This window comes from Quercus suber, unplaced genomic scaffold, assembly GCF_002906115.3.
Source record: "Quercus suber isolate HL8 unplaced genomic scaffold, Cork oak 2.0 scaffold_84, whole genome shotgun sequence".
Taxonomy (NCBI): domain Eukaryota; kingdom Viridiplantae; phylum Streptophyta; class Magnoliopsida; order Fagales; family Fagaceae; genus Quercus; species Quercus suber.
In genome coordinates this window covers 744,393-771,566 of record NW_027069549.1, presented here as the reverse complement: position 1 = coordinate 771,566, position 27,174 = coordinate 744,393, and the positions used below count along the sequence as shown (strand labels likewise).

The 27,174-nt window shown below is 35.8% G+C and overlaps 1 protein-coding gene across 1 annotated transcript in view; it reads left to right on the top strand.

Annotated features, from left to right (window-relative positions):
• The first annotated feature begins 1,466 nt into the window (after positions 1–1,466).
• Positions 1,467–27,174, top strand: part of LOC111997406 (serine carboxypeptidase-like 18) — a 39,681-nt gene continuing 13,973 nt past the window's right edge. The window contains exons 1-11 of the mRNA XM_024029489.2: positions 1,467–1,710; positions 1,810–1,955; positions 17,204–17,280; positions 17,376–17,498; positions 17,677–17,779; positions 17,931–17,968; positions 18,094–18,195; positions 18,747–18,833; positions 19,024–19,191; positions 19,339–19,410; positions 19,499–19,617. Coding sequence (XP_023885257.1) covers positions 17,385–17,498; positions 17,677–17,779; positions 17,931–17,968; positions 18,094–18,195; positions 18,747–18,833; positions 19,024–19,191; positions 19,339–19,410; positions 19,499–19,617 — 803 coding nt within the window. The 5' untranslated portion in view covers positions 1,467–1,710; positions 1,810–1,955; positions 17,204–17,280; positions 17,376–17,384. The remainder of the gene's footprint in view (positions 1,711–1,809; positions 1,956–17,203; positions 17,281–17,375; positions 17,499–17,676; positions 17,780–17,930; positions 17,969–18,093; positions 18,196–18,746; positions 18,834–19,023; positions 19,192–19,338; positions 19,411–19,498; positions 19,618–27,174) is intronic.

The following is a 27,174-nucleotide window of genomic DNA, read 5'->3' as shown; positions in this document are numbered from 1 at the left end:
GGCATCATTTCCCACCCCTCCATGTGATTGCCTTTGAGGTTACTTCTTGTGAGGGTGTTCATCTTCATATGAAAAAGATTCACTGATTGGAGTTCGAGACCTTTGTTCAAAAGTGATGTCTTGTTCGTCACCCAAGTCTTCATCAGAATGCGAGGCAGTACGTTTTCTTTTCGCATGGCACAACTCCCTTTTTAACCTTTCAATCTCTATTTGCATGCTATTCTTCTCTACATGAGACACATAACTTCCGCCACGAGGTTGAGTTCGCTCAGTGTGTGTAGTATGTACACTGCCTTCACGATCTTGTCTCCGCTCCAAATTGAGAAAAGGGTCTATATGCTGGGACGTCCCAGATTCTGCCGGTTGTTGCCCTAGTTCAGCCATCACCAACTGCTGCTGCTTCCCCTTACACTCAAGCTCTTCCCACAGACGGCGCCAATTGTAGGGTTAAGATTTGTGGCCCAAGCCCAAAACAATGAATTTGTAGAGAATAAGTGAAAGAGCTGGGTGGATTATGGAATCGACAACAACTAATCACAACCCTCAAGTATAAACCAACATGAACTTACACGTAAAGAGTTGGTGTCCGAAGAGGACATATTATTGATTATATGGTGAATACAAGTCTTAGGGTTACAATAGAGCTTTTTTGTTTTTTCTCCTCCCGTTTTCCAGGAGCTTCTTTCCTTTATATAACCTCCTTCCCCATCATCCCCATCGTCCACTTGTTCTTCATCTGTGACTCTACTTGAGTATATGCCACGTCAAGTATTTCCTCTGGCTCTCTGTGAGTGGCGGTAGGTGAGGTTACACTGTTCAGGGGTCTTCTCCACATAAATGCGGCTAGAGAAGTTGCTACAAAGCCTTAAATGCGGTGGTAGCAGCTTTTCCTTTAGATATTTTCTCGTTCTTATCTTCTTCAGATATACCCCGAGCTTATCTTGATCGTTGGGGTTGCTAGGAAAATCCTTCGGACCTTCCACACGCTTGATCAATCAGTACTATTCGCGTCCGAGGAATAAAATCTCCTCGGACGGAAGGCGGTCTTCTCGAACGGCAATCATCCTTCTTTCCAGGTATCCTGCTTCCGGATGGGCCTTGCCTTTATCATCTCCTTCTCTTCGGACGTATAGTAATCCTCACATGGGACTCTAGGCTCACTATGTTAGATTGGGCCTTTTTCTCCCCACAATTACATTTTCTATCTTCTCACTTTTTTTCTCAACAAAACAAAAAAATTTCAATTATTCCACTTTTTCACCCTCCCAACCAAACACAAATGAGAGAAAATAAAATATTTTATATCCCCTCACTTTTTTATCCTACTAACCAATCTCCCTTAAAAGTGTAACTACTAATAAAGTAAAGTAGGTACTGTAAAGTAAATTTTTTTTTTTAATTGTTTAATTTTTGTTCTTGAGGAAGTAGTCTGGCTATAAAGTAAAGTAAGCACTCAAGTTGTATAATTGCCACTGGCCCTTTGACTTATTGGTATGGTACCTTCTGCTAGGTTAACAAAAACCAGCCACCACAACCACCGCTAATCACAAACCACAAAGAAACCCAGTTAACCATTTCCAGTAGCAACATTAGCACAATGTGGTTGTACATAGTTTCTTTCTTGGCTGTTGCCAACTTGGTTGCATCACAGTAGATCATCAATAACCTCCCGGGCTTTTCCGGCGACCTTCCTTTCAAACTTGAAACTGGGTGTGAGCTTTAGTTTTCTTACTTGTTAGTTGTGTGATCACAGTTTCATTCAATCTTATTATCAAGAATACTAACTTGTTAAGGGTTTTGGTATTTTAGGTACGTAGGTGTAGGTGACTTGGATGAAGTGCAACTATTCTACTACTTCATTGAATCCGAGAGGAGCCCAGAAGACGACCCTCTTGTGCTTTGGCTCACCGGTGGTCCTGGTTGTTCTGCCTTTTCTGGCCTCGTATACGAAGTGGGTATGTAACTCCTCATATAATGCCATCTCTCACCATTAGATGAAATCCTTTCTAGCTATAATGAGAAACTAGTGTAGTCAGTGTCTCACTTCCATTACCATATATATGACTATGAAGAATGACTTGATTCTCACATTACCGCCTGTTTCTGTAACTTTACGGAGAAACTAGTCACTATTTACGTTTGTTTGTTTATTTGTTTTTAAAAAATGATAATTCTTGAACATTTTATTTTTCCTTGAGGAACTTTAGTGAAACTTAAACATTTATTTTACTAAGGATAAAGTTTAGTTATAAAATTTGTTGTAATTTAAGACTATAATTTTCTTTAAAAATATTAACATTACTAAATATTTTAAAAATCTAACCACATTCTTTACTTTTTTAATACATATGTCAATATTCATCTCTAATAAAAATATATTGAGTAAGAATGTAACATTTGACTATAACCAAATTTATAGCTAAATTTTGTCATTTTACCCATTTTTTATGATTTTTTTTAAAATAAAATAATAAAGAAAGGATTTGAAAATAAAAGTTTAAAAATACTTAAATCTTAAATTTGTAGTCCGATAATAAATTATATCAATATGCTATTCCAGTAATTCCATAAAAGTAAAATAAGATAAAAGAAATTGCATACAACTATTGTACGCAAAACATAAAATAAAGTTACCACCTATAAAATTAACTAAGTATTTGGAGTTTTAAGAATATAGAATATAAAATGTTAGGTAAAATTACTAATAAAATCTATAATGAACTTCTAGAGTATATTAGACATTAAAAATATTTATTTATAAGAATTGCACGTCAAAATGATGAGTAACATCATTAGTTTTTTCATCTACAAAATATATTATTTAGAGAAATTTAGTATATAAATATATATTGGAAATTGATTAATATAAAATTAATTTTTAAACTTTAGAGTAAAGTGGTAAACAGGTCATATTAGGTTGGATCTAGATTTTTCCTTCTTGGGTCAGGTCAAATTAGCCATGAGTAAAAACCAATTTTTTTTTTAGAACAAATCTATCACTCATTCATTAATATTTAAACGGTCATGATGTAAAGCATCTACAGCAGGTGGTGGCTAATCCTCCATCCAATACAGATCCTCCACAATGTTCCTAGCAAATCTAGCTAAAGAATGAGCCACCATGTTTCCTTCCCTTTTTACACAACTAAAGCCAACAGATTGCCTACCCATAATTAAATGTCTAATATCATCCACAATATGACCAAAGAAAGAATTATTTGTTTCAGTACATGATATTGCTCTCATCACATTTGAGTTATCACCCTCAATTATCAGACTTGAGAATCCGGCCTCCAAAGCAAATTCCAAGGCTTTTTGACATGCTAATGCCTCTGCATCATCACTATTGTGTACATATTGTAAAAACCAATTTAAATCAAAACAAGTCACTGTTATTATTAACCAAACTTTTTTTTTTTAATGAAAGTATCCAGAAATTTATTCCTTCAACCAAAAAAATAAAAACAAAAAAGAAACTTACGAGGAAAAAAAAAAACTCAAGAAAGTCAAAATTTTGTTTATAATCCATTAAATTATTTATGCAAGTCATACATATGACATCTGATTGAAATTTGAAAGTATCCATTAATTTTTCATGATTACAATGACTTGTTGAAATTGATGTATAATAAAAATAATGTTAATAGACTTAAGTAAAAGTGAAATTATCATATTAGACTATATCATTTACTTCTCAAAGATTAAGAGAAACAATATTATTCTTAAAAAATGACATGAGGCAGCCATTAGCTTCTTTTTTCTTTTTCTTTTTTCTTTTTTTTTTTCGAAAAAGACATTAGTTTTGTTATCAGTCACGAAGCATACCTAACCGGAAATAGAATAGTAGATGGGAAGACATTAGCTTGGTTATCTCTCACGAAGCATACCTAACTGGAAATAGAATAATAGTAGTTGGGAATTTTGGTTACTATCTAAATTTTTTTTTTTGTCTTTTTTTTTGAGCGAAGCGGAAGAAAATATGTATTGCAAAAAGGAATAAAGGTTACAGATACACAAAGCAAGATGCCGTGTAGCAGTCAACTCAGCTTATACTATCTAGATCGAGTATGCATTAATAAAACGACCCTATATCCCTAAAAGGTGTTGACGCACTGTCAGGTACTCGTGGAATAAGGAGCTTCCACATCTTTTTCCAGAATTTCTTATCTTCACTTGCAGTGGAGTGTTCAGCGAATTTTCTGGCTGATTAAGGCAGAGTGTAACCCGATAAGCTGTCTTCACTGAGAAACACCCATTCTTTGTTTCCTTCCATCGGAGCTTGTCTCGGTCTTGCTCCTCACCAAGTTTGATACGTAGAATATCTTCCACAATGGACTGTAGGAACATGGCTTGTAGTAACGGTCTGTTTCATTGTCATGTTCGCTGGTCAATAAGGTCAGCCACCTTCAAGTTTGTGTCAGTCCCAGGTCTAAACTGAGGTAGGTGGTTTAGCCACCTATGATCACTTACTTCAATACTCTGCCCGTCTCTCACATGCCATGCCGTTCCTGCCCTGCTCAGTTCACTAGCCTCCAACAAACTTCTCCACACAAAGGAAGGGTTACACTCTAGTTCAGCCTCCATAAAAGAGCAATTGGGGAAATAGCGAGCTTTATACACCCTAACAAAAGGAGAATGCACTCCTTGGATCAGCCTCCATGCTTGCTTGGCTAACATGGCTATGTTAAAGGCATGGATATCCCTAAAACCCATTCCCCCTTTATCTTTAGGTTTACACAATTTACCCCAATTGATCCAATGGATCTTTCTTTCATTTTGAGTCTGCCCCCACCAATACTTTGCTAGGGCTAAGTTAATATCATCAAAAAATTTCTTTGGGAACTTGAACATGCTCATAGAGTAGATCGGTATTGCTTGTGCTACAGTTTTGATCAACACTTCTCTACTAGCCTTTGAGATGTGCTTCTTCTTCCATCCCCATACCCTTTTGGTTACCCGCTCTTGGACCTCCCTAAAGGTGCTCACTTTTGATTTGCCTCCCACCATTGGTAATCCAAGGTATTTTTCACAATTGGTCATAATTTGTACCCCCAACATGTTCTAAATTGCTTGCTTTACACCATGATTGGTATTAGGGCTAAAGAAAAGTGTAGTTTCTTGCCTATTGATAGCTTGTCTCGAGGCACCTTCATACAATACTAGTATGTCCAGTAGGTTTCGACATTCCCTAGTTGTTGCTTCACAAAATAGTAGGCTGTCATCTGCAAAGAGTAAATGTGAGAGCTTGACACCTCCCTGGCAAGATTCCACGCCCTTCAAGTGCTGATTATCTATGGCCTTTCGGATAAGGGAGGAGAGACCTTCTACACACATTAGGAATAGGTAGGGAGATAGTGGGTCTCCTTGCTTAATGCCACGGGAAGGGGTGATGAAACCTATGTGTTCAACATTGAGAAGAATGGAATAGCAAGCTGTGCACACCGTTTCCATGGCTAATTGGACCCAGTGGTTTGGAAGGCCAATTTTGAGCATTATATGACTGAGGAACTCCCACTCCACTCTGTCATATGCCTTGCTAATGTCGAGTTTTACTGCCACGTGACCTATTTTCCCTTTCCTCCTGTTCCTCATACAGTGCAGAATTTCAAAAGCAACTGTGGTATTATCTGTTATATTTCTATCAGGCACAAAAGCACTTTGAGAGTCAAATATTACATTGGGTAAAATAACTTTTATACGGTTTGCAAGGACCTTAGATATGATCCTTGAAACAATATTACCCAAGCTAATGGGGCGAAACTCCGTAATATATTTTGGATAATTTTTTTTTTGGGAATGAATACAATATGTGTAAAATTCATTTTCTGTAAGTATCTTCCTCATTGTAAGAAAGATAAAGTAGCAGTAGTGACATCATTGCCAACAATGTGACAAAAATTTTGAAAGAAAAATGGCGACATACCATGAGGTACTGGTGATTTGGATGGGTGCATCTGAAAGAGAGCAGTCCTTACTTCTTCTTCTGTATAAGGGCATACCAAGGATTGTGCCATCTCCTCCATCACCACATGGTCCACTAATTCAATCACCATTTCCATGTCCAATCGATTGGAAGATGTTCGAAAATTTAGACCCCAGTTGATAGAATTAACAAATTTTAAACTCAAGTTGTTAATTAGATTTATAATGAATAAAACTTGTTAAAACAAACAAACATCAATATCATGTCAAAATTATGCAATGGAAAATATAAATAAGACAAGATATGATGACCTAAGAAAACTAATGAAACAAACTAGTTTCACAGTAAAAAACTTGGAGGGAAACCTTCCTGAAAAGCAATCCACTATAGTAAAAAGAAGTTTTAGATCTAGTACAAAACCTTTGTCCCTAGACTCTACAATCCCCATAGATAAACTCACAGCAGAAACCTTCTACCGCTTCAGAACCTCTAAACTCTTCAATATATGAATGCCACCCTTGGATGAACGAATCTCAGTACGTGACTAACCAATTGCGCGGATCCCAGTATGCGACTTCAATCACCAACTAGAAGAAGATGTTGGCTACAAAGTTCTTCACTTCATCAACAATGAAGATTAAGAAGCACTTGGTTACAAAACCCTAAGGCGTAAAGACGCAGTAGCTTTTTTCAGAGGGAATAAGACATCGGTCACCTTTTGCATATGTTCTCCTTGTATTCTCTCATGTGATGGCCTCTAAAATAAGCCTTACATAGGTCTAAGGTTGTGAGAAAAGAAACTCTACATATACATGTCATTATAGGCTGAAAATCGTATCTGAAAATCTGAATTCCTGTAACCTCGATTGATTGGGAGGTGTCGAAGAGGTGTCGAGTTTTAAACATCGACAGATACAGCTATCGAGGAACTATTGAGGAGACAGGAGCTTTATCGATCGATCCATCTAGCCATCGAGATTGCGATAAGAAGACGTTGAAAATCTCGATAGATATCCTAACTGTCGAGAGGTGTCGAGCAACTATTGAGTTATTTGTCCGTAGGTGTCGAGCTATCTATTCAGCTTTATTGAATAGCTTTTCTTCACTTATTTCTTGGTCCAATGTTCATGACTTTAATACTAGACTTGAACAACATGTTTCTTGAAGTATTAAACACATCCTAGATCTACCAAAATACAAGTAAAGTGCGTTTTGTCAAAAGATTAGCCAACTATATAAAATATTATCATATGTTCCTAACATGATCCACATATGTCCTAACAATCTCCCCCTTTGGTAATCCATGCCAAAACCACAACAAACAAATGAACATATAAGAGAAGTCATAAACCACTCAACTCATATTCACTTGTTGAATACAATAAAATATATCCTAACACAAACTCTTGAAAAATTTTGCAAGAAGAAAGTTTATGACAAGTAGACTTTGACAACCTGTATTTCTGAAACACTTTAAATAAAACTCATCAAGGCATCTTTGTGTGAAATAGAAATAATAGATTGCATACAAGTAAAGAAACATATGTATAAAGATAGAAAAGAAACAACACATGTAAAGGTAGGTGAAGACATACATCATTATATAACTATATCAAAGATAAGCACAATGTATGTAAACATGGTCACACGACTGGTGTACAACAAGATGAAACACATCTCCCCCTTATAGAGGAATGTATTTCTCTCCCTAACATGTAGAATCTTCAAAAAAGAATCACATATTCTCCACAATTTCTCTCCCTTTTTGTCATGATTGACAAAGGGTACAAGAAGCTATAGAGCTTCACTCGAGAAACATAAAGATGATCAAGGATGATCATGAGGGTGCAAAGAATCCATATAAATGCATGAATGTAATGAAATAAGATGCTATGGATTACAAGATAATTGAATGATGCAAAACATGTGAAAAACAAATCTTTCAACAAAAAAAAAAAAAAATGTGAAGCACATAGATCCTAAAACACACACACACACACACACACACACTTAACAAGTCTAACCAATTTTATATTTCAAAAATAAGTCAAAACAATTTAATGAACATACATTAGCACATGTAAACCTGGTAATGGCCAAATCACATTGTACCTGCACATGTATCAAGAGTGGCAAAAAATATTGCATGTTGTGTGTGAAAAACATCGCAAGATTGCATAAGTGTATACATGTTATGACGATTTGAGATATGAGAAAATCACTTTAACTCACACATAATTATAACTGTTTAATGAGGAGTATCACCTTCGAGGTACATCTTATAACTCCCACATCTCTTAGAATACAAGCTTGCAATCATATTTAAAAGCATTTTTGACCTTTTTGCTTTTTATTTCCTTTGCATATATATATTATGCATGGGCATATAAGAGCAAGAAAAGAAATACCTAATGATAATTGACATTTCAATTTTGCTATGCCGAAGCACACAAATGTTATTGACATCACACTTTTGCTATGCCGAAGCATATAGATGTCTTTCATGATTGGCGGCAACAATGGTGAGATGGATATTTATGCCTTTCTTTTAGAATTTTCAAGTCCTACCTATCAAAAAGAGTGATATGAGTATTAAATACAATAGCTAACTTAATCTTACTCATCACAAACAAGAGCCACAAAGCTTACTTGCTTAGTTGTGCATAGAGATGCTCATCTAAGTTACAAGAGATAAAAAGTTTAAAAAACTTTATTTCAATGGTCATCCAAGGTATACAAGTACCAATGTACACAAAATACATACTGTTTTTGTATTTTTCTGATTTTTCTCTTTTTATTTTTATTTTGAAAAATAAAAACTAAACAACCAAACAAATACAGACAAACAACATGAAAGCAGAAAGAAGGATGCATATGCGTGAAGGCATGATAGAAAGATGCAGATGCATGAAAGCATGATTCAAAAAGCAGATAAAAAATCAAGCAAAGAGAGTCCTACTTTAGATAGAAAGAATTAAAGCAGATGACAAACAGAAAACACAATTTAGTCTTAGGCTCCTTTTTCACCCACACAGCATGAGTCTTTGGCTGTGAAGATGAAAAGGTACGTGTCCTAGTATGTCTACTAAAGGGCATAGAAGAATTAAAGTTCTCCTGAAATTGAGTTAAAAAGCTCAAGACTTTAAATAACTTTCCAAACACAAGTGTAGGTCCTTGAGAGGAAACCTGTGACCATTTAGACAATTGCTTTTGAGGATACAACTTAAAGCAATTAGGACAAATGTGTCTAAAAACACCAAATGGTGACAAACATGAGGTCTAACAAAGGATTTAGAATTAGCCAGATCGGTTTTGGATTTCATACCTTTCTTAAATTAAGGCACAAAGACAGACCTTGACTAAGCTCAACCTCAAGATTCTTTACTTTCTCTTCTAATGAGGTGTTCTCCATAACAAGAGTCTCAACTAACCTTGTAGTCTCATCTAGTTTGATTAACAGATCAGCTTTTTTAGTTTTTACCTCATTAAGCTCTTTTCTACAAAGATGAGAAGTCTTTTCAGATTTTATGAATTCAGTGCATAGCTTATCATAGGTTTCTTGAAGGGTTATCTTCTTGGGTACTTCATCATTAGAAGAATCCTCACTGTCACTAGCACTCTCCACAATCACCTTATCGGTTGTGGCAACAAAGGCCATAACGTGACTACATTCACCCACATGCTCATCAGAAGAGTCATTCTCAGTATACCTCCAAGTAGCAACCAACCCTTTATCTTTTGACTCCTTGGTCTTTTCCTTCTTGAGGTAGTTTGGACACTCTATCCTTATATGATTAAAACCTTTGTACTCATGGCATTGGATAAGGGGTTTCTTATTCTTGCCCTTCCTTGAGGATTTAGGTTTCCTAGGACGTTTGCCCTTATCCTTTTTCCTAAATTGAAGAAGCTTGATAATCTCATCAGTTGTGAAGGTTAGATCCTTATCCTCATCTTCACTTTCATCTTCATCTTCAGAGTCCTTAATCTCTTCCTCTATACCCTTGAGAGCCAAGTTTCTACTCTTTCCACATTTTCCCATTAAACCTAATCCCATCTCATAGGTTTGAAAGTTCCCTACAAGCTCAGTCAAAGGAATTTGATCAATGTTCTTTGCTTCTTCAATGGCAGTGATCTTGGTATGGAATCTTTCAAGTAAGGACCTAAGAATTTTCCTAACAATTTTGGATTCTACAATACATTCTCCAAGGTTGAAGGCAGAATTCACAATATCCTTGAGTTTGGCATAGAACTCATCAAAGGTCTCATCCTCCTCCATCTTTATTTCTTCAAGACTACTAGTGAGTCTTTGAAGTTTCACAGTCTTTACTGCCTTGGTACCTTCATAGATGGTCTCAAGAATAGTCCATGCTTCCTTGGCAACTTCTGTGGATGATATTTTCTTGAATTCCTCATTGGTCACCCTACAGAACAAAGTATTTAAGGCCCTACTGTTGAAATTTGCCACTATAATTATTGCATCATCCCAATCCACCGACGCTTCCTTTGGCTTAATTCAACCAACTTCAACAGCTTGCCATACCTGTTCACCTAGAGCCTGTAAAAAAAAATTCATACAAACTTTCCAATACGCATAATTAGTTCCATCAAATAAATGAGGAATCAAAAGAGATTGTCCATGATCCATGACAACGAGGGTCAAGGATCACACTTAGGAAATTAATCCAATCAGAGTGAACTCACTCTAATACCACTTGTTGGAAAATTTAGACCCTAGTTGATAGAATTATCAAGCTTAAAACCTAAGTTGTTAATTAGATTTATTATGAATAAAACTTGTTAAACAAACAAACATCAATATCATGTCAAAATCATGCAGCGAAAAATATAAATAAGACAAGATATGATGACCCAGGAAAACTAATAAAACAAACTAGTTTCATAGTAAAAAATCTGGGGGAAAACATTTCCGAAAAGGAATCCACTATAGTAAAGAGAAGTTTCAGATCTAGTACAAAATCTTTGTCCCTAGACTCTACAATCTCCGTAGATGAACTCACAGTAGAAATCTTCTACCGCTTCAAAATTTTGAACTGTTCAATATATGAACGCCACCCTTTGATGCACAAATCCCAGTACGTGACTAACCAATTGCGTGAATTCTAGTACGCAACTTCAATTACCAACTAGAAGAAGATGTTGGCTGCAAAGTTTTTCACTTCATCAACAATAAAGATCAAGAAGCACTTGGTTACAAAACCCTAAGACACATAGACGCAGTAGCTTCTTTTAGAGAGAATAAGGCATCGGTCACCTTTTGCATATGTTCTACTTGTATTCTCTCATGTGACGACCTCTAAAATAAGCCTTATATAAGTCTAGGGTTGTGAGAAAAGAACCCCTATACAGACATGTCATCATGGGCCGAAAATCAGATCTGAAAATCTGAATTTTCGTAACCTCGATTGATCGGGAGGTGTCTAGTTTTAAATTTCGACAGATACAGCTATTGAGAAGCTATCAAGGAACTATCGAAGAGATAAGAGCTTTCATAATCGATCCACCTAGCTATCAAAAAGCTATCGAGATTGCGATAAGAAAAAGTTGAAAATCTCGATAGATAGCCTAGCTGTCGAGAGGTGTTGAGCAGCTATCGAGCTATCTGTCTGCAGGTACCAAGCTATCTGTCCAACTTTATTGAACAGCTTTTCTTCACTTGTTTCTTGGTCCAATCTTTATGGCTTTATACTAGACTTGAACAACATGTTTCTTGAAGTACTAAACACATTCTAGATCTACCCATATACAAGTAAAATGCGTTTTTTCAAAAGATTAGCCAACTACATAAAATATTGACATATTCTTAACATGATCCACATATGTCCTAACAGAAGAAGTGAACAAATTTTTATAGTACTCCTCTGCAATGTTAGGTACTCTATCCACTCATGTTTGCCATACTCCATCCCTATTTTGCAACCCCTCTATATTATTCTTCCTTCTTCTTTGGCTCGCCCATTGGTGGAAAAATTTTATGTTTTTATCCCCTCCCGATAGCCAAATAGACCTTGATTGTTGTCTCCAGAAAACTTCTTCATGGTGTAAGAGTTCCCTTATCTCCTTTCTCACCCCATTTATTCTTTCCACATTCTGTCCATATCCTTCTTACACTAAGGCAGCTAACTCACCCTGTTTGGCGTCTAACTTGGTTCTAGTATTACCAAAAGTCTACCTACTCCATGCTATTAGATCTTACTAGCATTTTTTTATTTTCTCAAAAAGGCGATACATAGGGCTGCCTCGTGGTTGTGCTTGACTCCATGATTCTTAAATTACATTTTCGCAATTAGTATGTGTTACCCACTTCTCTTCAAAACGTTTGATTCGGCGTCGTCGGCATTGAGGGTGGTTGGAAGGTGCCATGTCCAACAAAACTGGATCATGGTAGGAGTAGGGCACGGCAAGATGGTGCACCATAGCTCTCAGAAACCTGTCTCTCCATTCCATTGTTGCAACACACCTATCTAATCTCTCTTCCACAAATGCCGCCCCTAACCGGCCGTTTCTCCACGTGAACCGGTAGCCCCTGAAACCAAGATCAACTAGCCCACATTGAAGAAGAGTGTGTCTAAATGCAAGCATAGGTGTTACCTGTCTAGGGCTACCTCCATTTTTCTCATCCGATGAAAAAATTTCATTAAAATTTCCTAGGCATACCCATGGAAGTGCCCCACGTGAATGGAGATGCCGCATGAGTCTCCAAGTTTCTACCTTCCTCTCCTCCGCTGAATGCCTGTATATCCCAGTTAATCTCCATGAAGGTGAGTCTTGTGTGTGGATATTGGCATCTATATGGTTCGGGGAGTAAGTTTGTGTGTCAACAACCACCTCAGCATTCCATAGCAAGGCCAACCCTCCTTTTCTACCTTCACTAGATACAAAGTAGTGGGCTCCATTAGCAGACATTAGACACGATAAAAAAAAAACATTCGTGTGATGAAATGATGATAAGATCATATCGAGATACTAAGTCTGATAGAACATTTATACAATCTTTTAAAAAAAAAAAATTAATCATTTGTGTAGTTAATTATAGGCTAAATTACAACTTACCCCCACCTGTGGACCTATAGTTTAGCAAAAATTTAAGTTTTCTATTTGTAGTTTAAAATTTGATACTCTACCTACCTGAGGTTTGACCTAAATTTAAGTTACATACCTGTAATTTGAAGTCCTATTATGCAAGTGTTTTGCTAAACTCTTTTTTATCTTATTTGATCATATATTTTTATATTTTTTGTGTTTTCAGAGGAGAGAGACATAAAAGTGGAGGAAAATTACATATTTAGTCATGTTTTTAACCAAGATGGGTTACGGAAATCTAATTAAGCTAATCTCATGTGGGTAAAGTGTCAAATTTCAAATCATAGGTAGGCAACATAAATTTTAGCTAAACTACAAGTGGGTAAGTTGTATTTTGCCCTTAATTATTATTATTATTATTTTTATCAGTTTCTCAAGGGAATAGTTTTGAAAGCTAAATTGAATTCTTTTTTTTTTTAGCATCTGATAAAAAACAATTTTGTATAAGAACAGTTGAAAACAAATTGAACGTGTAGTAAGTTAGTAATAAGTTGAAAAACAAATTGATTAGGCTTTGGAAGATGTAATAACGGGTCGGTCACCCAAGGCGAGCTCCAGCATATAGGCGAATAAGGTAGTCCTATAAGGCCCCCAAATAAAAAAAGATCCTATTCTTTTAACAAATATAATATAATATATATTTTAAATAAGACTTATTTGCCTTTTTACTCAGATTAAAAAAAAATTAAGGCTCATTTTATTAGTTAATAGAATGCATTGTATATTAAAAAGGCTTCCACTATAATACAAAACATAGAAAACTAGTTAATACTTTTAGTTTAAAATAATAGATAAAGTATAGAGAGTCTGTAGACTCTAGCCATTATCGTATATTTGAATAAAAAAACATTTAACTTTAGTGACATATTAAATTTCAATAATTTGCTGATTTGTACAATTGGGTATGGTGGATACTTTTTTGCCCAACACTGAATATATGGACCTACTAGTAGGGTTGTAAATAAACTAAATTATTTATGAATAACTCAAGCTCAGCTTGATAATAAAAAATTTTATGTTCATTTGTTTAACAAATAAGCCAATCTCTCGGTTATTAAAAAGCCAAAGCCAAACATGGTAATAATATGTTTGTGAATAAACTCATGAACATGCACGAGATTTGATTTACTATATATATATATATATATATATTTTTTTTTTTTTTTGAGAAACTGATTTAACTATATATATATAATATTATATTTTTACATCTATACTTGTCTTATATGCTTTGGGTTTTTCTTTATTTGCTAAAAGATTTTTGCATTTTGTCTCAACTTTTTTCTTTTTGCAAATAATCTAACTTTTAAATTTTTTAAAAGGGTAAATTGCAAATTACACTCCTAAAGTTTAGGAATGATTGGATTTTACACTCTGAAATTTCAAAATTTAGATTTTACCTCCTAAAGTTTGGAGTGTTTGGATTTTACACTCCAATGTTTTAGAACTTGGATTTTACCCCCTAAAGTTTAGGGTTATTTAGATTTTACACCCCCAAATTCTAAAACTTTAGGGTATAAAATCCAAACAACCCAAAACTTTAGAGAGTAAAATACAAACACCCTCAAACTTTAAGGGTGTAATTTGCAATTTACCATTTTTAAAAATAAGTTAGTTTTTAACTTTTTGTCACACATTTAATATAAAAGATACCAAAAACTATATTTTATGATAAACATTATGACAATAAGCTACTGAAAATAAGTTGTTGCTAAATAGACATAAATTATTATTGGTAGTTTATTAATAATATAAACAATCTATTTGTAGTAAAAATTTATAAATTGTGAAGGGGTAAGAATTTTTAATTATGGCTTTACTATATATGAAAAAAGAGTAAATTAATCAAGTAGGTCTCAAACTAGACCTTGTTCAAAAAAAAAAAAAAAAAAACTTGAACATGTAATTTTGTTTAATGATGAATGACGAGCTTACTTACCACTTTTTATGAATTACTTATAGTCGCACAGGTAACAACTTACTGCTTTTTATGAATTGCTTTATAGTCAAACAAGTACCAAGTAAAAAAGGCTTTAAGAGTATTCACATTAGTGGTGTAAAATTGTGTAAAATGGAAAAAGATGCAAAATTTACCCAATATCTTTTTTTTTTTTTTTTTGATACAAGATAAAATTCTACTCTAACCTAATATAAGTGTATGCGTGTGAAACTCTCTCTTGGAGACTTAAACCTCGGCCCTTGCCCCCACACCCCACAAGCATTTATACTTGTGGAGTGATCATTACACCAAGGATGTGCAGTAGTCTTAAATAAATTATAAGTAAAGTCAATTCTCGAACTAGAGACCATTTGGGCAAAACACGGTTAAATATCTCTTAAATTTGCTCCGCGTCAGTGAGTCAGTCCTTCTATTGTTGTGTAAATATACGCATTTGCTACAGAAATTGTGTAAATATACACGGTTACTGTAGTTGTGTATATTCCTATTTTATTAATTATTTCTCTCACCTATGCTCTCATCAGTCTCTCTCTCCCTTTTCCCAGTCTCTTCAACGTGAAGAAGAAGATGAAGACCCACGCGTTTCCCTTCGCCCAACGACTCAACTCTTTGCTTGGAACAGGCGAGCCAGCACATTAGTCAAATTTGGGTCCGACCAGTTGAGTTGGGCCAATCACCAACAACCACCAGCACCACCGCAATACAGCACTACCAACCTCAACCACCACAACCCACTTCAACGGTTGAAAATCCAAACACAAAATCGACCCAAAATCAACCCAACTATCGGAAATCAATCTCAAACTCAACTCAAAATTAATCCAAACCAAAATCAATCCAAACCAAAAACAAATCAAAATCAAACCCAATAAAAACCCATTACAAAAACCCAACGGGATCATCAAAGTTGCCGTCATTATTGTCGGATCCACCGCCGTAATATTTGCTGTCATTTTCGTCGAATCTCCTCGCCTGCATGTGTGAGTGTGTGGGTTTGGGATACGAGAGAGGTAGAGAGTTGAGGAAGGAGATGGAGAGACATGAAAGAAAGAGAGATGGGGTAATGTTAATAAAATAATAATAAATAAAAGAATAAAAGATATTATTTAAATAAAATAGTGTGGGGGAAAATAGTTAACTAATTTTTTTTTTCTAACTATTTAGTTAGTTGTTTCGGTTTCTAAACTATATTACTTACTAGCATTTCAAGTCTAAAAGACTCGATTTTGGCTTATAAATCGAGTTTTAAAGACTCAATTTTTATGGTCTGATGTGGCATCTTTTACTCACGTGTAGACCACCTAAAAATCGAGACTCAAAGACTCGATTTACAATTCAAAAAAATTTGAAAAAATTTTCAGCCTCCAAGTCTCTCGTACAAGCCAAAATACCAAAAAAAAAAAAAAAAATACAATCAGAGAGAGTGAAAGAATCCAGAAAAAGATCAGATCAGAGCTCAAATATGTTCATCAGTGAAGAAAAAAAAAAATCCAGAAACAGCGGCCTGGGCTCGCGAGGCTGACCGGATCAGATCAGATCAGAGAGAGAGAGAAAGGCCAGATCAGAGATCAGAGATCAGAGAGAGAGAAAGAGTCAGATCACGGCCTGGGTCGCGCGACCTAGGCCGCGCGGACCCAGGCCGCGCGAGCCCAGGGTCGCGCGGCCTGGGCTCGCCTGGCTGGCGCGACCCATTTTTTTTCTCTTCTGCTCTGATTTCTTTTTTGCTGAGCTGCTTTCTTTTATATATGGGCTTATAAATCGAGTATAAGAAACTCGATTTCTATGTGGACGCCACGTAGAAAAAGTGCCAACTCAGACCCGATTAAAATATGAAAATCGACTTTCAAACACTCGATTAATCGACTTTCAAACACTCGATTTATAGCCCCTAAATCGAGTCTCTTAGACTCGAGATGTTAGTAAAAAATATAGTTTAAAACTAATGACAACTAACTACATAGTTTGAATTTTATGACTATTTACCCATTTCGTCCAAATAGTGTGTATAATAGATGGTTTGATGTAGATGTTTTATAAAATGATAGTGCAAAATAGAAAAGGTCTTCTTATGTGCAAAATTGACAGAAAATTCCAATGATCATTTTTTTTTTTTTTTCTCATTTTTTGGAACTCTTATTTTACTATTTGACTTTGCCGAACTTGGCTTATTTTTTTTTTTTTTTTGCCCCTCCTGCATCTTATTTGATGCTTTCTTGCAGGTCCATTGTCATTTGACTATGCAAATTCCAAAACTTACTCACCCAAATTGAAGTTGAACCCATACTCATGGACAAAGGTACGAAACTGTAGCCGCTTCTAGATTACGAGGTTAATTTGATGGTTGGGGTTGGTGTTTATATAAATGGAAAGAAGTGACCTTCAATTTTTCAGGTTGCTAATATGATATTTTTGGATGCACCTGTTGGCTCTGGATTCTCTTATGCAAAAAATTGGGAAGGATACAATATCAGTGACACATCATCCGTAGCAGAAATCTATGAATTTCTACGGAAGGTGATCCAAAATTATATACTAGTAACATTACTTAATTTGGTAAAATTGGAATTGTAATGTGATACAAATACAAAATTAATATGCTTAATCCCCATTCAATCGGGACAAAGTATGATTCTGCTCAAGTGGCCTTTGAAAGCTAAATGACAATTCATTGAATTTTTTATTTGTGACACAGTGGCTTCTGGTTCACCCCAAGTTCCTCTCAAACACATTGTATGTCATGGGAGATTCTTATTCAGGCATAACTGTCCCAATGGTTGTTCAAGAAATATCTGATGGTAATTATAACTTACATAAACGAAAAGCTTCTTATTTAATTCATACTTCATTTTGTTGCAAAACATGACAAAACAAGCGAGACAGAAGAATCATATAATGATGGATTAATTTCAGTGTACATAATAATTGCAACCTTTCATTTTCTTGCAGGTAATGAAGCCAGTTGGGAGCCGCGAATGAATATCAAGGTATATGCTCAAGCATTAAAATTTGAATAAATTTGATTACTTTAGTTGGCTCTTGTTCATCAAAGCCTTTTAGTTTTGGACTTCTTAGCTGGTATTGAAATCAATTCGCCTTTAATTTTGGCCAGGGATATGTGTTAGGAAATCCATTGACAAGTGCACATGCTGATTTCAATGCAAGAATTCCATTTGCTCACCTAAAGACGCTTATATCAGATGAACTATATGAGGTAATTTTTCATTCTGCTTTTATTTGAATCTTGAAAGTTCTGCTTCTTTTTTTCTTTTTCTGTATTATTATTATTATTATTATTATTATTCCTTTTTCAATGTATTTGGTAAGAAGTTGATCACAAATTTACAAATTATCTAAAAAACTTCAATTTATTCCTTTTTCACTTCCATTTGATATGAAGTTGATCTGCTACACGAAAGTCTTCTTTATAGACATTTATGCTATTTCCATGGAAGACTTTCTTGTTTAGTTGTTCCTCATAATCTTTTTAACCCGCCTAGAGATTTTAATTAATTATAATAAAAAACAATTTCTCATGTTAATTACTTTGAGACCGAGGTTAGATATTGTGGCTTAGATTGCAGGACATTGGTATTCTTTTGCAGTTTGGAATAATGTAGCAAACGACTTAAGTCTAGTCATCAGTGTCCATGATTTACTTTTTGAGAATGGTTTTGCCTGGAAAGTAACTGTTATCTTCTTACACGTTCAACCATCTTTTTCAAAAAAATATTACTTAATACATGAGATTCTTTATTTTTCTAGTCAACTAAAAAGGACTGCAATGGCGAGTATATTGCTGTAGATCCAAGCAATGCAGCATGTGTGGATGATCTTAAAGTCTACACTGAGGTGAGTAAAAAAACCACTTGAGGTTCTTATAAGACGTCATTTTATTTCTAAAGATGATTTTATTTCCATCCCAACAGGAGTAAAGTAGAGTAAACACAACCCAGTAAAGCATATAAAGCACTAAGAGATGTCTATTTTAACTTTTATATGTCATATGGCATGCAGATTGATTTGCCTCTTGAATTTGCAGTGTACTGAGCAAATAAGGAGCTCACATGTATTGGAGCCTACATGTCAGTTATTATCCCCAAAACCTAGGCCTAGGGTATCAAAGTGGGATCCAGATACTCTTATAGAAGATTCTGTAGACCTCCTCCGATCGATTACTCATCTTCCTGAACCTGGAAGATGGTGTCGGGTAAAAACTTTCCGTTCTCTTTCGCGCACAGTGTCATGAGCCAGGCTGGTCCAACCCCTTCTGGTCATATAGTTGTTTGATTTAATTTAGGCCGCCCTCTATTAAAATTTTACTAAATATATGCTAACAAGGTTACTCCTTTTGTAGGCTTATAACTATCTGTATTCATACATTTGGGCAAATGATAAAACCGTTCAAAAGGCTCTTCACATTCGGGAGGTATGTTGATCCTTAGAATGTTAACATTGATATCTCGAATTCGAAAGTAGTTTTGTACTTTGTTAAGTGGATTCAAAATGACCATCAGGGAAGCATCAACGAGTGGGTGAGATGCAATGAGAGCTTAGTATACACATATGACATCAAAAGTAGTCTAAGTTATCACCAGAACCTTATCCAGAAAGGTTACGAGGTTCTCATTTACAGGTAATATAACCAAGTTGTTATGATGCTTCAGTTCTAGAATTAGCTATTGTTGCATATCCATGTTCTTGACAAATGAAAGGGCAGAGAGTTTAAAGACACTATAACCTTCTTTTTCTGATGGCTGTTGTTTCAGCCTTCTGTCTAGTGAAACAACTTATTCAAATCATGAGGGAGTTGGATGTTGGATTTATAAGTGCCTAACCTACTTTGGGAGTTAATGTACTCCTTTCAAGGTGGGCTTGGGGCTTACACCTACAAGGCTTTTTATCCACACCTCTCCATCTCCTTCTCTGTGCTTAGCAAATAATAATTACTCAAATCAGCCTAAAGAGTAAAAAATTAAAGTTCACTCTCTACAGAAATAAATAAATAAATATAAGAGGGGGAAAAAAAACAGAGAAGCAGGACAGAGCAAAGAAGAGGAGGAAGAGAATTTTCAGATTCAATGTTTCCTATCTACAGTTCACAATTACATCAGCTTGTTATTCTTCAATTGCAACTATTTTAGACCATACAAATGGATAAGTTCTTGGCCATACAATTCACTTAACACGAGCCCAGATTTTCAAGATATTACTGTAGTTAAAATCTAACCAAACTTATAGTGCTATGAAATGTAACATATTGCTGTGATATGTTTTACAACAAATTATTCATAACATTCTCTCCTATAATGTGCTATCCTAAAACTCCTAAGGTTTATCTAAGTTGTAGAAATTTCTCCCCCAGAAGTGTTTTGTAAATATGTAATCCAATTACTCCTCTGTATTGCAAAACTTCAGGTCAACTTGTTGGGATAAATCCCCGTCTATGTGTGAATTAAATTGAATACAACCTAGGCAACAAAGAAAATAGAAATCTATGGAAGCGATAAAAAAATAACCAATAAGAAACGCCAGAAATTATGTGGAAAACCCTTAGTGTAGAGAGAAAAACCACGGGGCAAATCCGATCAATCCATTATAATAAAATAGAGATTACAATACTCAAGTTATACCCAAAACTTGAGTTCACAATAAATTGGGAAAATACAATAATACCTCTAGGAACAAATACAACTTTACCAAAAAAGCCAATAGCAAGATCTTCCACTCTGAATACTTCAACTCTCTGTGGTTGTAGCACCTAAATTATCGTCCTAGAGAAAACTCTCAATATATCTTCCTTGTGTGTCTTGAGCAAAAAAAAAAAAAAAAAATCACATTTTCTTTTTTCCCTTAGTGCCACACAAAGCACTATTCTCTTTCCTTCAATCGGCTTCAAAACTGTGTTTCACTCTTCAGTCTCTCTAAATCTCTCTCTATCTTGAAACCACAATCACCAAGCTTTTTATAAGAGCTTCTGCTGCCTGACATTCCTAATATAATTAGGAATGGAAGTCTTTGACTTCTTGTGCAATTGGTACACCTATTTCTATATGAAATAGGATTTCATGTGAGCTGGACTTCTAGGTGCCGTGCACCTCAACAATCTCCTCCTCCAGCCCATCGAGGAAAGAGATCTTCATCCTAACTCTTCAGTTAGAATTCATGTTGACCATTCCGGCACAAAGCTCAAGCTTCTCTTTGGTCACAACCTTAGTCAACATGTCAGCTGAATTCGTCTCAATATGAATCTTTCTCAGTTGCATCAATCGTTTTTCAATAACTAGTCTTATCCAATGGAATCTCACTTCAATGTGTTTTGAGCGAGAATGAAACGTAGCATTCTTGCTCAAGTCTATTGCACTTTGACCATCACAATGAATTACATACTTGTCTTGCATCAAACCAAATTCTTGGAGAAATCGTTTCATCCAAACCATTTTTTTACCTGCTTCATTCACTGCAATATACTCAGCCTCAATTGTAGATAAGACAACACACTTCTGCAATTTTGATTGCCATGATACAGCTCCCCCTGCAAAAGTAAATAAATACCCGAAGTAGATTTTCTACCATCAAGGTTACTAGCCATATTTGCATCTGTATAACCCTCCAAAACTGGTTTAGAGCTACCAAAACTCAAGCAAGACTTAGAGCTACCTCTCGAATATCTTAAGATCCACTTCACTGCTTCCTAGTGATCTTTATCAAGATTAACCATAAACCTGCTAACAACACCGACTGCATGAGCAATATTTGGTTGTGTGCAAACCATAGCATACATCCAACTCTTGACTGTAAAGGAATAAGGAACTAATGTCATGTTATCTTTCTCTTTCATGGATGACGGACAAGATTTCTTACTTATCTTGAAATAACCACCAAAAGATGTACCGACTGGTTTCGCATGCTTCATGTTGAACCTTTCAAGTATCTGCTCAAAATATTTTTCTTGTGACAACCATAACTTCTTGGCTTTTCTATTACATGTAACTTCCATGCCTAGAATTTGTCGTGCTGGACCTAAGTCTTTCATATCAAAGGCCTTGAACAAATCCTTCTTCAAATCACCAATCATACTAGCATCTTGCCCTATTGTTAACATATCATCTACATATAACAGAAGAATAAGAAATTTACCATCAGGAAACTTTTTTACATACACACAATGACCTGCATTTGTCTTTGTGTACCCGTGACCTACCATGAATGAGTCAAACTTCTTGTACCACTGTTTTGGAGCTTGCTTCAAGTCATACAAACTCTTCTTCAATCTGCATACCATTTGTTCTTTTCCTTTCACTTCAAATCCCTCTGGCTATATCATGTAGATCTCTTCCTCCAAATCACCATGGAGGAAAGTAGTCTTCACATCTAATTGCTCAAGCTCAAGATCCAAGCTAGCTCTTAATCCCAGAACTACTCAAATGGAGCTCATCTTTACTACTGGAGAAAATATTTCATCAAAATCAACCCCATGTTTCTAACTAAAACCCTTGACCACCAATCGAGCTTTGTACTTCACTAACTTTTCACTATCTTTCTTTAGCTTGAGCACCCATTTGTTTCTCAATACCTTCTTACCTTTAGGAAGTTCAACCAACTTATAAGTCTTATTCTTGTGCAAAGAATTCATCTCTTCTTGCATAGCCTTCATCCAGTTTTGCTTGTCCTTATGAGACTACTTCTTGAAAGCATTTTGGCTCCCTCTCATCAGTAAGCAAAATATATTCAGAAGAAAGATATCTAGTCAATGGACGACGCTCCCTAGTAGACCTCCTCACTTGAGATTCTTCCATCTCTAGTGGAACATGCTGCTCCCCCTGTTCAACATCTTCAATATGTTGAGCATCATCACCATCAACTCCTACTGGCTCATCACCATCAACTGCTATTGGTTCATCACCAAGATTCTCATCTTGCACCTCTTCCCTATTTGTGGCATGATTGGAGGAAGAAAAGGTAGGTGTAAGGTTGCAAACACCTACAATAGCATCCTTTGTATTTTTAGTTTTCTCAAGGTTTGCCAAATTTTCATTCTCATGAAAAACCACATCTCAACTTCTGATCATCTTCTTTTTCTCAGGATCCCATAACTTGTAGCCAAATTCCACATCTCCATATCCAACAAATATACAAGGAGTGACTTTGCTATTAAGCTTTCATCTTTATTCCTTAGGCACATGTGCAAATGTCTTGCACCCAAATACCTTTAAGTGAGAGTAGGAAACATCTTTTTCAGTCCATACTCTTTCTGGAATATCAAACTTCAATGGAATTGATAGAGACCGATTAATTAGGTAGCACGTAGTCTGAACAGTTTCACACCAAAATGACTTAGGTAGATTAGACATTCTCAACATACATCTGACCTTCTCAACAATAGTACGGTTCATCCTCTTTGCCACACTATTTTGTTGTGAGGTACCAGGAACTGTCTCCTTATGTCTAATGCCTTTATCGGAACAGTAACTCTTAAACTCATTAGACTTATATTCACCTCTGGTGTCAATACGGAGACACTTCAAAGGCTTCCCTTTCTCTCTTTCCACCATGGCATGAAATTTCTTGAAATACTCAAATATCTGGTCTTTAGTTTTCAAAAAATATACCCACACCTTTCGTGAAGCATCATCAATAAAAGTAACAAAATACTTATTGCCACTTAAGGACTCCACATCAATGGGACCACATACATCAGAATAAACAAGATCTAACACATAGGGCTTTCTAGTAGAGGGAATGCGAAAAGACACTCTATGTTGTTTTCCAAATAAACTATAATCACAAGGTTTAAGTGACATACCTTTGGCAAAATGAATGAGAGAATTCTTTGCCAAAATCCGCAACTCCTTTTCATTCATGTGAGCCAGCTGTCTATGCCACAAGTTCGGCATAGAATCTTCTTGAGTTGCACTAACAACATCTTTGCACGCCTTTACTCGTGTCTTGTAAAGTGTACAACAAATCTTCCCTCCAACTAGCACCAATGATTCTCTAGAGAGTCTCCATCTACCATCTCCAAAATAGTTGCCATAGCCTTATTTATCCAGAATATGAGTAGAAATCAGATTCAAACACATATCAGGCACATGTCGCACATCCTTCAATGCCAAGGTGTATCAAGTGTTAGTCTTAACACAAACATCTCCAATTCCCACAATGTCAGCATAATTGTTATTGCCCATCTTCACTCTCCCAAAGTCTCCTGCTTTGTATGAAGTAAAGAGCTCCTTTCTTGGAGTGACATGGCAGGAAGAGGCTAAGTCAATTACCTATTCAACATAAGGATATGATACATTGCAACATTCATCATCTCCTATAAAGAGCACATCTTCAATTGTCGAGATAGCAGTGGTATTTTGTTCCTCCGCCTTATTTTGATTTTTCTTATCTTTCTGTTTATGCTTCCAAACCTTGCAGTTTCTTCTTATGTGTCATTCGTTGTCACAATAGAAAATCTTGAATTTTCCTTTCGATTCTGATTGACTTCTGAATTTACCACGCCCCTTAGAATTTCTAGTCTCACTCCTCCCTTAGTTCTCTATGATAAGAGCATGTGCATTATCCTTGCCCATGTCTTTTCTTCTTGTTTATTGAATGAACAAGCTATCCTTGACCATTGCAAGTTGTAGCGCACCATTTGGAGCAGAGTTACTAAGTGACACCACTAAAGTCTCCCAATTGTCAAGTAAGGAACTCAAAAGTAATAAAACTTGAAGCTCATCATTAATTATCAACTTCATTGTAACCATTTGATTCAACAAGTCTTGGAACTCACTCAAATGCTCAGCAACAAATCTCCCTTCCTTAAGCTTCAAATTCACAAGCTTTCTAGCCACAAAAGCTTTATTTTGAGTTGTCTTTCTTTCATAGAAACCCTTCAATTTTTCCCAAAGAGCTTTTGCATTAGTCTCTTAAGATACATTATGAAACACACTCACATCGATGCATTGTCTAATACATCCAATGGTTTTTCTATTTAACTTCTCCCAGTCTTTATCAGACATCTCGCTTGGCTTAGCGCTACCACCCTCAATAGGGTCATGCAAATCCTTACAGTAAAGGACATCCTCTATCATTGGCTTCCAAATCGAATAATTTGACACAGTAAATTTAATCATGGTGCTCATATTCATATTCATATTCTCCATTTAATTCAACCAAGACAATCACGTCCAACAACCAAAGCTTTGATACCACTTGTTGGGATAAATCTCCGTCTATGTGTGAATTAAATTAAATACAACCCAAGCAACAGAGAAAATAGAAATCTACGAAAGCAATAAAAAAATCAACCAACAAGAACACCAAGAAATTACGTGGAAAACCCTCCAATGTAGAGGAAAAAACCATGAGACAAATCCGATCAATCCACTATAATAAAATAGAGATTACAATACTCAAGTTATACCCAAAACTTGAGTTCACAATAAATTGAAAAAAAATACAATAATACTTCTAGGAATAAATACAATCTCACCACAAAAGCTGGTAGCAAGATCTTCCACTCTGAATACTTCAACTCTCTATGGTTGTAACATCCAAATGATCGTCCTAGAGAAAACTCTCAATTTATCTTCCTTGTGTGTCTTGAGTAAAAGAAAAAAATCACCTTTTCTTTTTTCCCTTAGTGCCACACAAAGCACTATTCTTTTTCCTTTAGTCAGCTTCAAAACTGTGTTACACTCTTTAGTTTCTCTGAATCTCTCTCTATCTTGAAACCACATGCACCAAGCTTTTTATAAGAGCTTCTGTCGCTTGACATTCCTAATTTAATTAGGAATAGAAGTCTTTGACTTCTTGTGCAATTAGTACACCTATTTCTATATGAAATAGGATTCCATGTGGGCTGGACTTCTAGGTGTCGTGCACCTCCACACAACTTTTGTCCATATTCAATTGCTTCTCTAATAAAGTGATGTTTGATTGCTATATGTCTTGTTTGACTATGATTAACTAGTTTCTTTGCGATTGCTATTGCTGATATATTGTCATGATAAATATGGCAAGCTTCTTCTTGTTTTATCACCAATATCTACTAGTATCCTCTTTGAATCCCATGACATGAGAATGTGATTGGAAAGTAGCAATTACTGTAGAAATGGTAACATAATGGTAACCTCATTATTTTCTTCAATTGTAGGGAGGTCTTGCAACATAATTTTATAGTATGGTAACTTCTTGTAAAAATTAAAGTGCCCAAGTCTTCTATGCCACAGCCAATATTCATCAATGGCCCCCTTCTTCAAAGCAACATCACTTGCAAATTTGAAACCTACTGGAAAAATTTAGTTCCCTCCCATTCTCAACGTTGTTATTACATGCCTTTCCTCCCCCTTGTCACAAACAGTGCATCCATCTCCTTCAAAGAGAATAGAGTAGCCATACCGTAAAAGTTCACCAACACTAAGCAAATATTGCTCCAACACTGGAACTAACTGGACATCTTGAGTCAGCTTGATCACTTCCTTATGAAATCCAATTGGGCCATTCCCCTTTACTTGATCAACATCACCATTTTCCAGATTCACTTGCGAATTGATAGTAGCATCCAAATCAAGAAAGAATCCTTCATCTACTCCAATGTGATTTTTCTAGTTGGTGTCTAAGAACCAAACATCATTCTTTGTCTCTCTCCGTTTGTTTCGGTGTAAAATATTTTCAAATGTAAAAAATTTTAGTGTAAAATATTTTCATGAAAACATTTTCAAGTGTTTGGCAAGATTTAGACACTTGAAAATGTAAGCACAAACCACCACCAAATACAAGCACAAACCACCACCAACCGCCCAAAATCCAAATTGGAACGGGCAAAAAAAATAGCCACCACTGCCCTGCAGCCACCAAAATATAGTGACTAAACACCACCACCCATACCACCATCAACAGGAAGCAACACCCCTCCCTCCCTCCCCCTCCCCCCCTCCCCCCCCAAAAAAAAATCCAAAATCAAAGATCAATGAAACCCACCCTTATTCAGCCACCATTGACATTGGAGCCCACCGCCACAATCGAAACACATGAACCACCACAACTATAGTCATGCCTGCCACCAAAACCCAACCGCCAAACTCAAAACAAAACCTGAAAACACCAAACCATGCCCACCAAAAGCCAACACCAACGACCCACCCCAATATTGACCTTATCACTGATTTGCACCGTCCTTATGCTCGACATCCACATCGGA